Raw genomic sequence first — 13722 nt, 5'->3', positions numbered from 1 at the left:
AAATAAGATGCCAGTAGTTCCAACAGTATTTAATGAATACTCAATCTTCTTTCCCCAACTGATTAGAGATTACAATTTTATCATATATCAAACTCTCATACATACTTGAGTCTATTTCTATACTTTTGTATACTTCCGTTTCACTGATTTGTTTGTAGTTTTACAATATATTTTATAAGGCTAATTCTTACACTTCCTTTCCATTCTTTTTCAGCATTTATGTGACTCACTTCCTATACCTATTCTCCTAGAATAGCTCTGGGATCATTTTATCAAGTTGTAAATATTATATTGAACTATTCTGGAAATTGTATGATTTTACAGTAGACTGATTTAGTGTCCTGGGGAGAAATGGCATTTTTGCAACACTGACTTCATCTAAAAATAACATCTCTCTCCCTTCACATCTATTTTCTTTAATGACCTAACAGAAGACTTCTTGAGTTTGTGTCATATGTGCTCTACACATTTCCTATTAAGAATATTTCTATTTCCTTAATACTTTGTTACAATTGTAAACAGTCAATTTTTTCCTCTAAGTATGTTGTTTTATTTTTATATATATAACAGAACTAGCAATTTTTATGTTTATCTTGTAATTGATCACCTTCTTAATCTCTCATTTTTAAAGCTTTTGGATGATTTATCATGGTAATAACAATAAATTATGCTTTTCTTTTCTGGCATTTATATTTATTTATACAGGCTATGTTAGTTTTTTGGCCAGCCTAGTATCTGAAATTTAAAATAAAATAAAATATTTAAAGGGCTTAGAATCTTTTATTGACTTTTCCCCAAAATATACAATGACTGATAAAGAATCATTAAATGAATATATTTAAGAATAATTTAAAAGAACTACTTTCCTTAGGGTTTACATATATGGGCAGTTTTAGCGATTCTGGAGATCACTTTCAGATTCCACATTTTAAAAGAGAAATGCCTTTTGTTTTCTTAGTGTCTTACAGATTTTCTTCAACAAAGAAGAAAAAAAATCACCAATCCCTGGAAAATTTTTAGTTCTATTTTTTCATGACAGCACATTCTAGAAAGTTTCTTTATCAGGTATATGGATGTTTAATCCAAACTCTATTACACTTGGAACTTTAGGCAAGTTACCTATTTTCTGGAACCCTCCCTTTCTTTATCTGTAAAATGGAAATAATACAATGCAATGTGAAACATTGGAAAGATCAGATGAGATATGGTATTGTTGCTTGATGCAAAGAAGATACTCAACAAATGATGGTGCAATTTTGTCATGTTGGCCTTCCATGAAATTAAGATCTGTTTTTAATAAGCTTCCTACCTGGGATTTCGCAGTAAGTGCAAGAGAATGGTAACCACCTGCCTCCAGATGGATTACTTCTTTACCATCCAGACATTTTATGCACAATGGTTGAAGCCTTAAAGAAAAACATATATACACACACAAACTCAAAGTAAGAAATATTCCAGCAAGAATCATGGCCTTTCTCAAATTTAGAGTAAGTGCTTTCAAGTAAAAAACAGACATTTCAAAAGAAAACATTAAAATAAAAATACTGGATATATGTTCAGTCTACTCTAGATATTTTAAGTAATTTGGGATGGTTTTAATCTTTTTCTATCAATGACCGAGTAGTCACCATAATTCAGAATTTGTTGAACATCATAAAACTACTAACTGATTCACTATGGCAGAGAGTAAGTCTACTTATGCCACAATGAAATAGAACCAGAGGGAAGTTTCTTTTTTAAGAAAAAAGTCTTCTTTTTCTTTTTTAATCCTGTAGTTAGCAGAGTAGAGACATTTATATTAACTGCCTGTTTTAATCATTCCACTCACACATCTTCACAAATACCTAATTTGTTAATATCACAAGAGTTATTCATAAATGACAGCTTTTTCTTGATCTACATGGATAGACATGGTTTACTATCACAGTTATAGTTAATTTGGCATCATCAGAGAAACACCTTTCAAGAAAAAATTTTTGGTGCTTTTTTTTAGTTAAAAATTTGAACCATTCAAGTATTCCAATGAAATACAATCTTATTCCAAACATACTTTTCTGTATTCCAAGATGGATATACATCGATGAAGAGATGAAAAGGTACACCATGGATATTTAAGTCCTTTATTGTTAGGAACAAATTCAAAACTGAGATGATAGGTTTTTTGGTTTTTCTTTTAATCATGATGTTGACCGTGTACAATAATCTGGAGCTAGAAGGAAACCAGATTTCCTCTATGAGGAAGTCGGGATTTAGAGACCTGTACAGGACAGAGATTAAGTTGTTTAAGCCAATTCCTAGTAGTAAATACAGGCAGCACTTACCTAGGCAGAACATCCCCATGCCCCAGCTGTCCTTCCTTCCCTTTCCCCCAAGTCCACACCTCTGTTCTCAGAGAAGGCAGGAGAGCATCTGCTTCTCCACTGTACGTAGGAGTCAGAACCACTGTCCGTGTTTTCACCCGCGCAGCTTTTCTTAAGAGCCTGGGGGAAACTGAAAACAAACCAGAGACAGGGTAAGGGAGTAGATGGGTGGATTTTGAGAACTGCTGATTTTCAAAGAAATACACTAACATGGTATTTGTGAAGCATATTCTATAGATTCTCTGCAAAAATGAGGATTTAACACTTAAAGGAGTTTGGTAAATGTTGCCTACAATACTCTCCTTCCTGCCCTATAGAGATTCACACATAATTAGCATGCTAAAGGCCCTGACAAGTCCTGCAATTAAAGGCCTTACAAAATTTTTTAAAATCCAGCCCCACTTCCAAACATTTGGCCACAGAATCCTTTTCTGTGTAACATTTGTTATTCAGGATGTCTACGTGACATCTTGTGGAACTTACATTCTAAAGAATATACTTAACAAATACTACACTAAAGTTGACAAATACTTCTCCCTTTTAAGTTAAAAGCTAAGGTCTAAGTTCAAATATAAACATTATAATAGAAGATTTAGATATAAAATTTAGAAGTTTAAATGGCACAAAAAAGACTATGAATGGGAAGTACTAGAAAGCTTTTGTATTTTTCTGGCCTATTTCAAATTATTTCACAGAGAACTTAATCTTTTAAAAAAGAAAGCTAACATCTTTCAGTGTTCAAAATTGTAACAAAGGCACGTAACACTATGTAAATCTTGCACACCAATTTGATGAAAGGCTATGTTTAGAAGAAAACCACCAAATGTCACTAAGTGTAGACCTAGTCATTAACTTGTAGACCACAAAAATGTGATCATCACTGGCTAAAATCAATCTTTTCAGGTGGGTGTACCATCCATTTGTGCATACAGAGACTTAAGTAAATCTTCTTAAAATGTCCTCAAAGATATATGCCAGATAATTTAAAGAGAGGGAAAAAGAGTACATGTAAAATTTTTCTACAGATACTTTAGATTACTAAGTAAAATTTAACCTAGGGAAATTAGTCTGTTAATGGGAATGCAGATTTCATATGGCCTAATGACATGACAAAAATCAATATTCCACACTGTCGTTCAAGGAGATCTCAAATACATTTATACTGAAAATGCTAAAAGACATTTCAGAATAAGAAAATGTTGGCACAAGATTCTCCTTGCAGGCTTAACAGAATTTATGGGCTTTCTTTATATACACACAGACACACACTCTCAAATTAATGAGGACTAAGGGTTTTATTTGTATTGATGAAAATCTAGTGACAACGAGAATTAGAATCATGATAACAGAAGCACTCAGTGGAACAAGGGTGCAATAAGTAAATAGAACAAATGTAGGAAATGAGTAGAGTAAGACAGGTTAAGTTTTAGTACAGTCTAGGACTCCTATGGTAAACGATAGCCCATGGGTCAAACAGAGCTGACTGCCTATTTTTTTTTTTTTTGGTATCATTAATCTACAATTACATGAGGAACATTATGTTTACTAGGCTCCTCCCTTCACCAAGTCCCCCCCACAACCCCCATTATAGTCACTGTCCATCAGCATAGTAAGATGCTGTGGAATCACTACTTGTCTTCCCTGTGTTGCACAGCCCTCCCCGTGCCTCCCCCCACATTATACATGCTAATCATAATGCCCCCTTTCTTTCCCCCCCCTCTTATCCCTCCCTTCCTACCCATTCTTCCCAGTCCCTTTCCCTTTGGTAACTGTTAGTCCATTCTTGAGTTCTGTGATTCTGCTGTTGTTTTGTTCCTTCAGTTTTTTCTTTGTTCTTATACTCCACATATGAGTGAAATCATTTGCTACTTGTCTTTCTCCACCTGGCTTATTTCACTGAGCATAATACCCTCTAGCTCCATCCATGTGGTTGCAAATGGTAGGATTTGTTTTCTTCTTATGGCTGAATAATACTCCATTGTGTATATGTACCACATCTTGATCCATTCATCTACTGATGGACACTTAGGTTGCTCCCATTTCTTGGCTATTGTAAATAGTGCTGCGATAACCATAGGGGTGCATCTGTCTTTTTCAAACTGGGCTGCTATATTCTTACGGTAAATTCCTGGAAGTGGAATTCCTGGGTCAAATGGTATTTCTATTTTGAGCTTTTTGAGGAACCTCCGTACTGCTTTCCACAATGGTTGAACTAATTTACATTCCCACCAGCAGTGTAGGAGGGTTCCCCTTTCTCCACAACCTCGCCAACATTTGTTGTTGTTTGTCTTTTGGATGGTGGCGATCCTTACTGGTGTGAGGTGATATCTCATTGTGGTTTTAATTTGCATTTCTCTGATGACAAGCGATGTGGAGCATCTTTTCATGTGCCTGTTGGCCATCTGAATCTCTTCTTTGGAGAACTGTCTGTTCAGTTCCTCTGCCCATTTTTTAATTGGATTATTTCTGATCGCCTTTTTTTGTAAATAAAGTTTTATTGGAATATAGTCTTGCTCATTTATTTATGTATGGTCTATGGCTATAACATAGTAGTTTTATACAGTGACCATATGGCCTACAAATCATAAAATATTTCTTTACTCTTTACAGACAAAGTTTGCCAACTCTTGGTCTAATCCAATGCTTCTCAAGCTTTAATGTGCACACTGGTCATCTGGAGATGCTGTTGTGTAATATATAGTGCACATTCTAATTCACTAAGTTAGGAGTAGAGCCTGAGATCCTACAATTCTAACAGATTCCCAGGTGCTGCTGTTGCTGGTCTGCAGAACACATTTTGAGAATCAGAAGTCTACATGACAGATTCCTGAACTGGTAGAGATATGTAGGAGAACCAACTGCATACTTAATATTCTCGGAATTGTATTAGTAGTGGTCTCAGAGAATAGTTTTCTCTTATTGAAGTCTAAAATTATCTCCACTTTCAGGTAATGCACAGTAATTCCTCACTTATCCAATGGCCACATCTGCAACTTCACCAATCTGGAGTGCAGGCCCCAATGAGGAAATAAGGAGGCTATTGCTACATTCCAAAACAATAAAATATTAGATTCATAAGCAGAGGCAGACATCATGAAAAAGGTTTTAAAGTCCTTTCTATAAAGCAGAGAATATGCAACTTTCTTTTAAAACTACCTAAATGACCAAAATTAAATACATTTTGACATTTCAATCCGTCAGCTTTAGCAATTAGGAAAGCTAACTTATCATAATATAGCATGTGATGTGAAGAGTATCCTGGATTCATCAAAAGTCAATTCAAACCTGGCTATTCCTTACCTTGTGACAACAATCCAGGGAGGGAGAGTCTTCGGCTTCCTCCCTCTGATTCTTCTTCTCTGATATCCACAAGACTTGAACTTTTCTTTCCTTGCATTGATTCCTGTTTAACCTGTTCTTCTCTGCTGTCTTTCAGGCCTTCTGGGCCTACGGAACTGCTGCCTGCCTGAGTTCCAGGTTCACAAGGGGCTATACTATAAAAGTTCATTACTTTTTTAAGAGACAAGGCCCCAGCTTCATATGTCGCAGCCACTCTCACACCAACAGCAGATGCACAAGAGACCACTAGACTGTTTAGGGCTGAGGTGCTTGTGGTTGGTGGGCTGTGAAGATTCGGAATTGCTTCTTCTACGAGAGGCTAAAATATACACAAATAAAAAGGCATATAAAAATGTAATTCCTTATACAACAAGCAATCAATAAAAAGAAAGTTTAACATCCCCATTTGCAAATATAAGACTCTAAAACAAGGTCTCATCTCCAATTGAAAGGCATCCCCTCTTGATCACAGATTAAACACAAGATAAAAAAATGAGTGCTCAAAATATAGCTCCTTACCAAAAGCATTCCTTTCGTTTTAGTGTTATTTTTTACGGTGTTTAGAAATAAATCCCAGTTGCTTTTATAAAATTAAGCATAGCAGAAGGGGAGAGGGAAGAAAGGTATAGAAAATATAGCATTTAATATAAAGTACACTGTGAAAGCCCTGGACAGAGAAGGTTGAAATGAAGTTTTATTATTGATCACTTTTTAGGAAAATTTACACAGATTGTTACTAAAAAATATATTTAGAATTATACTTTTAAAAAGGGGCTTTTCCTAAAAGATTTTATAAATGGAAATTTAGGCACAGCACACACAGGCAGAAAATAAGTTGTATCTCTGACCCATCAGCCCCCAAAATTATGTTAAGTTTAAAATCCTTCTACTGTCTCATCAATGAGTTATTTTCTATGACCCAGGGGCTATGTAAACTGAAGGATCACCTTTGCTCTTGCTAACATAGAGAGTAAATGTGACAGGTTAATAATTAACATTTAGAGCTGATATTCTAGTGTTATTCATAGTTGTATTAGAATGTCAAATTAAAGTTTCTAATCTTAATGAAAAATCAGTTGAAACTCTGAGCTGTCAAGCATCTTTGTTTATTAAAAAAGAAAGTCATTAGAAGTACCTACTAAACATACAAAAAGCTTTTAGCTTTTCAACATAGATAATGATGAAAAATTTGCTTCATATGCTACCCAAAGGCTCCAAAGGGTATACGTACATTCTATAATTTGTCCTGAATTGAAAAACAAAACAAAATAATTTTTTCACGCTGGCTTCTGATTTTCTTACAGAGAATAATTCCTGTTGCCTAGCACAGTGCCTAAATTGTAGTAGGTACTCAGTACATTTTGTTGAATTAAATACTAAATTCAGAGGATCTATTCCTGTGAAAGTGAGTCTTTAATTAAAATATTCAACAAAATGAGCAAATACCCCATATAAAACCAACAATAAATACAAAGCCTATTAATTCCTTGGTGATAGGGTTCTTATGATAACCTGTTCAGAAGAACTAAGGTCACTATTTTCATCCTTTGTTTACATTTAGGGGTGACTATTTTAGGGGGTTCTTATTAATAGAGGTAAGTCATAAAACTTCATTTTATATGAACTTTAAGCTGTTGTCCTGACTTTTCTACATAATTATATTTAATGATACATGAAATAAAACAAATATATATAACATGCAATTATGATGAAAGACATAATTTTAGGAATCCCAGTGAACTGATAATAAAATTCAGTAGTAAAATACATGCTTCATTGCCAAATAGTTTTTTTTCACAAAAATAAAATACTTTTAGCTGTATCTAGCCAGGCGATAAAACACCTGTCCTAAACTACATAAATTCCTAATGAATTAGCTGTATGATTGAGACACTATTCATAAAAATTGAAATAAATTTAGTATGAACACATAAGTCAAAATCAGCATAAGTAGTAAAAAAAATTACATATTTAACAAAGCCCAAAAGGAAAATGTAATTTCAATGATGATAATTTAATAGCCAAGTAAACTGTATACAATAAACTTTTACTTCAAATTTAAAAATCAGAGGAATGATTTTTAAAATGTCAAGCTTTTTTATCAGCATGTTCAAGGCCAGGGATTTTCTTTTCTTTTTTTTCTGGCTACCTTTTCAGCATTTTTTTCAATTTTTTTTTATTAAGGTATCATTGATATACAATCTTATAAAGGTTTCACATGAGCAACATTGTGGTTTCTACATTTACCCATATTATCAAGTCCCCACCCACCCTATTGCAGTCATTGTCCATCAGCGTAGTAAGATGCTATAGTCACTACATAGCTTCTCTGTGAAGTCTAGGGATTTTCTACATACATTTCTCTTAAATTATTATTTTCATTTCATTTAGAATTTTATAATACCTTTCTCCAAGCAGCTTTTTCATAATTAAAAAAAAAATCAAAAGCCACAAGATTCAATGAGTAAACTGTGAAACAGAAATGTTTCTACAAACACCTCTAAGCCATGTTCTCATTCTCACAGTGTAACAATAAAGAATCAAAAGGCTATGTGGTTTCAAAAACTTAAGAAAACACCACAGGATAGTTACTCTATGATTAGATGTTTTTGTTTTGTTTCATTTTCTTATTTTAGAGTTTTGGTAAAAGCAAAACCAAAAGGCTTACCCTAGGAATGAAAAACAGATTATCCATTTAAAACAATTTCTTTTAAGCAGGGAGACTCAATCTTTACTGTATGCTACTGGTAAACAGTCATTTTTAAGTTTTCAAAGTGAGAATAGTTTTAATAAGATGAAGAAAATATTAATCCTATTCCCACAGTGAAGCCCAGTAGGGACCACAGGTACAGCTGAAAAAAATTCAAACAATATAAAATGCCAGGAATTTTTAAAAATCTGCCATTAATTGAGGGATCAACTGCACAGCAACCTTTCCTGATAAAGAAGGAAAGGACTTTTCACTATGTAATTTGAAGAGTGGAACAAATACAGGTCAGAGGAATCTTTGTGAATATACGATTACATTAAATTAACCTATTCAGGGGCCACCACAATTCAGTACCTTAGCCATGGGGGGAAAGGAACTAGGAAACAAAACAGGGGTTTTGCTACTTATAAAACAAGCCCAGCAATCATCTTTCAACCTCAGAAAGGGCCAGAATTTGAACCTAAAGAGTGATTTTGAATTTATCCAGGTTTTTCTTATCCAGGATTGCATTATAAGATGGATTTATAGTCAAACTCTAAAAATTAAAAATGCTACCAAACTTTAAGCATTTTAAAGGTTCTAAAATTCGTATAGCTCCAACTCCAGAATGACCTTTACATTGTAAAATTTAGCATGTACCTGTGATGGCACTGGCTTTTCACCATTCTCAGAGTTTTCTCTTATTGAATGCTCTGACAGTTTCTGCACATATTCATTTGCTGTCTGAGTGTCAGGGTATGATGGTATAATTCTGGCAGAAGAAATTTCAGTTGTTTCCGTAGTGTCTTCTTGGGAGAAAATGGCACCACCACTTGCGGTCTGAACATTTCCAACATTTAGTTCAGTAACAACAGGAAGTTCATGTTCTACAAAAGTGCTCTCAAATACTTCTCCCTGGCTGTCCAGGGTTTCAGCGGAGGGGCTGACGGCAGTGCTGGCCTGGTGTTCTCCCTGGGATTCTGACAGCGTCACGCCTAATGGGCAACAATGACTGTCTGATATAATCACATGGTCTTCTTTGTCAGTCATAGTAATTAAGAGCTGGCTGCACTGGTTGCATCTTTCTGGGACTGGCTTCAGATCCTGGGACGGAAGGCACTGTACAAGTGCTAAGCTGTGGAATGAACCACAGGCAACTTGTAGTACTACCCGCCCAGCAAGATGTTCCACTTTTTGTGGCTTTGTCACTGGGAAGGTGGTGGTAATGAGACCCAACTGACAACCGGTACCCCATGCCCAAATTTCTCTGCTTATTGACAATGCCAGAGTGTGCTCCTCACCACATGCCAACTGCAAAATCCTGACTGCTAACAAAGGACTGGTCTCAGAATCAGAAATGCTGACAGGATTTGGTTCTGGGACATACTGCTGGTTAGCTACTGCACACTGGCCAGCCGAGTTCTCCCCCCACATGTACACCATGCCACTGTCTGTTACTGCTCCACAGTGGAAACTCCCTGTTGCCACAGTAACAACATATTGCCCAGCCAGGGCATTTTCTAGAAGGGGACTACTTGGACAAATCTCTGCTTGTTCACTTTTCCAGGAAAGAGTCCCAAAACTGTAGACCTCACCATCTAAAGGTTTAAAAAAAAAAAAGAAAAAAGAGAGAAAAAAGAAAAAGAAGAGAGTTAGAGTAGTAACTAGGAATTTTATCAGTGAACTTTTAGTTCCTTTTACATTAAACAAAACAGGATTTTTTATATTTCAAAAGCACAGCTATATTTGGTTCAAATGTATATATTATTCCAAATGTACATATCTTTTAATAACATATCTTAACATCCTGAAATATAGTGAGAACTTCTACAAATTGCAGGAGGCTACTTTTAAAGGAAGCGTACTGCTCCTTTCAGCCTTATCCTAGAAATTCCCAGCATCGATTCACTACTGACAGCTATCATCGTAGGCTACTACAGAAGTAGAGTCCAAGTGTTCAAAGACAAAATAACATTCATGATAAGATAAAATAAGCAGAAGATAAAACAGACATGTTTGATAACATCTAAACATTCACTACTACTAAGTCAGACCAGCAGAAAATAATGCAATGGCATAAAAATATCAGAGATTCATTTTGGCCAGAACTAAGAAATTAGCTTCATTACTCCAGGTTGGGCAGAAATCATGGTGATAATGAGATGTGTCTGTCTTCATGTTGTTTATCATATTACGTGTAATTTTAAAACGTTGTGTGTAATATCTATTGTGTACTAAATAACCTTCCCAAGGTGCCATTTCTTTAAAAAGCAAATCATCACAATAAACAAATGAAACTATGACTTGGCTAGTTTTAGAATGAAGGCTGACTGGGTAGCTTTAGAATTAAAAAAAAAAAGGCACCAACCAGTATGTTGGTACATAAGTGATGATGACCTGCCTGTGTCCAGTATTGTGGGAGTTGGGGGCATGTGCATATGATCTATACTAGCTAAAAAACTCAAATGGAACAACGACTTGGCCATGGATTTTGAAAAATATTGAACTAAGCTCACTACCCTTACTTTTCCATATGACCAGAGATCATTCATTTTTTTAATTAATGAAGAAACAAGAACTACTTTTTTTCTCCACAAAGCAGCAATTGAATGATTATGACAAAATACATACTTTAACTTTGGCCTTTATACATGGCAGATATATTTACATACTCAAATTAACTCACTACAACATCTGTGTGAGAAAGAACACAAATAATGGCTAGAGGGAAGATGAGAGTTTTTATTAGGGTATTTCTAGTTTGGATAGAGTACTGAGAAAATAAGCTCACTGGTTAAGATCTTTTAAATTTTTCTTCTCAAGTGATACAGCAATAAACACTTGCCACAGCTCACCAACTCTTGCAAATTGATGTTATTCCACTTGAGAGATCAATATTGAGAAGAAATGGATATTTAGACACACCTGCCTTTTTAAAAACTGGAGTACCTCAAGAATAGTGAATCAATGAAAGCTCTTTGTTGAATTATGAGCTAATGGTCAAACTGAGTAGACAAAGAAGCTTGAAAATTTCTAGCATTCAATTAGTACTATTTTCTCACCTGGAGAAGATAGCATTTGAGATCATTATGCAATTTCAAACTACACACTTGTATACATTCTTTGTAACTTTTACAGTTAAAATCAGGTCTCTGCTTAAATATGAATAATGACAGGCTATTTATGTATTTTTTTAAAGTTTTCCCTTGGTTGTTCCAGACTTTTAGGTATGATTTTCGATATTTAATTAAAAGATACCATGTTCATGAGACACCTAACTGAAGGACTAATAAAAGAACAATAACAGAGTCCATTTATATATGCTTTAGAACTGTACATTGTGAAGTACAGGGTGGGTATTGATGATAATTCCCATTTTTGAAATAACACTTTTTCCAAGTTCTGGCTTAACACAATAATAAATTATAATAATAAAGAGGTTAGAAAGAAATCCATGTTTACACAATAAAGCCACCAAGGTCAGATTTAAGCTTTGTTTCCTAGACTATCTTTCTGTAGTGCCTGCAAGAAAATTACCAAAGCATTATTGAATATTTAATAAATGCTTACAGAGTAGAAATTTATAAATTAGTGGAGTTGATGGCAGTCCTGGCTTAACTCAAATTTACCATGATGGAGTTGGTAAACTGTCAGCAAAAAGAAAGGCAACTCTCTATAGATTATAGCTTATGGTTCATCTGTTACAGATTTATACATTTTTAATATATTCTCATGAGCTGCTATTTATGCCTGAGAAAAACTGTACTGAGTCAATATAGCCAAGTAGCTTAAAAGGCAGGCTATGAAATCACTCTCTGGATTCCAATCCTGACTCTAACACTCTGTGTGCTTGAGTAAATTACTTAACCTCCCTGACCTTCAGCTTCCTCATCTGTGAAGTTGGGATAAAGCAGTAGCAACCTCATAAGGTGGTTGTGAAGACTCAATGAGATAATACATATAAAGTACTCAGTGCAGTGCCTGGCACACACAATTGTTTAACAAGCATTAGCTATTATTGGCATTAGTATCCTGGTACATTTAATGAACAAAGGGACAGCAAGAGCCTCTGAATAGGTTATCTTTCAAAAAAAGTTATTCATGTACTTGTTACTACAAAACGTAAAACTTGTAACTATCCCTTTTTATTCTATGGATGGTATATCTTAAATTTAAGAACTAATCTGACTTCAATAAAGAAAGCGAGAACATAGTTTGCAAATGAAGAGTATAGGCTCCAGCAGAGTTCATTCTCCTGAGTATCCAGTAACTCTTACCTGCTCTTATACACACAGGCACTTGTTAGAGTTTCAGTTAGTATTTGTTAAGCCATTCTTTTCAATACCTTCAGTCAGAAGGACTCCATGTTTCACTCCAAGGGCTGCTTGAAGAACAGTCTTTCCTCCCCAGCCTGGCAATCTCTCTGGTGATACAGAACAGGATCCTGCCTGCCAGACATGGACCAGGCCTCTTTCTTTGGACCCTTCTGCCTCTGATGAGCTACAAACATCAAGAAAAATAGCTCAATTGTTCTTGCAATTCAGAATTGTCACCTCTTGTTCTGAATACTTCCATGATCTCTATACCTTTTACAGCATACGGGTGGCTAGGTCAGACAGCTTAACTAGCACTTGTTTTATGCTTTGGGGATGACACAGCAGCAGAGCTAAAACAACTACATAAAAGGCTTGAGGATAATCTAAACCCACAAATTACTTACTTCTACCTAAGAAGCATATAAAACCTGGGCTATTTTTTGAAGCTTTATGATTTAATAGCATAAAATTTCAAGACACTAACTTCTCAATACATTAACTCCTTGCTTAGATATTGAAGTTATAGCATGTCCCAAATTGGAGTCTTATTTTAAAATTTTATTTTTTAATGTGGTAAAAAGAAGTATTTGATGAAAAAGGAGGAACAGGGACTCATATTTCACTGTACACTGAGTTTAAGCTCTATAGTTGGTACTTAAACTTTTAAGAATCAAATTTCTAACCAGTACCAGTAAAATCCTTCATGCTTTACTCATGTTCTACCAAAGAATTCTATGCATCTGATGACTCTGGTTCAAAGAAAACAAAACACAGAGCTGTATAAAAATGACCATATCCTAACTGCTGCCTCTTTTTTAAAAAGGAGCATATTAAAATACTCTAGGTTTCCTTCATACAAAGTTTTCCTATGTATTGCCATTGTGTTGCGTTTTTTTCATATTCTTTCCTCTAAAACACTGCTGCCAATATTTTAATGAGGACAGAATCAATTTTTGGTTTTCTTTTAAGTTACAATAACTGGAATTTCTCCACTTTTGCTAACTAATATTTCTCTAAC

General features: G+C 34.9%; 1 protein-coding gene across 4 annotated transcripts in view; it reads right to left on the bottom strand.

Moving 5' to 3' along the window:
* Positions 1-13722, bottom strand: part of ALS2 (alsin Rho guanine nucleotide exchange factor ALS2) — an 81971-nt gene that overhangs the window by 44642 nt on the left and 23607 nt on the right. For all 4 annotated transcript variants that reach the window (XM_037009181.2, XM_037009180.2, XM_037009179.2 and 1 more), the window contains 5 exons: positions 12734-12888; positions 9049-9986; positions 5661-6018; positions 2322-2490; positions 1310-1406 (listed from right to left, as the gene is read on the bottom strand). In XM_037009181.2, the coding sequence (XP_036865076.2) occupies positions 1310-1406; positions 2322-2490; positions 5661-6018; positions 9049-9986; positions 12734-12888 (1717 nt within the window). The remainder of the gene's footprint in view (positions 1-1309; positions 1407-2321; positions 2491-5660; positions 6019-9048; positions 9987-12733; positions 12889-13722) is intronic.

This window comes from Manis javanica, chromosome 12, assembly GCF_040802235.1.
Source record: "Manis javanica isolate MJ-LG chromosome 12, MJ_LKY, whole genome shotgun sequence".
NCBI lineage: Eukaryota > Metazoa > Chordata > Mammalia > Pholidota > Manidae > Manis > Manis javanica.
Note: the sequence above shows the minus strand (reverse complement) of the source record. Positions and strands in the feature narration are given on the sequence as shown.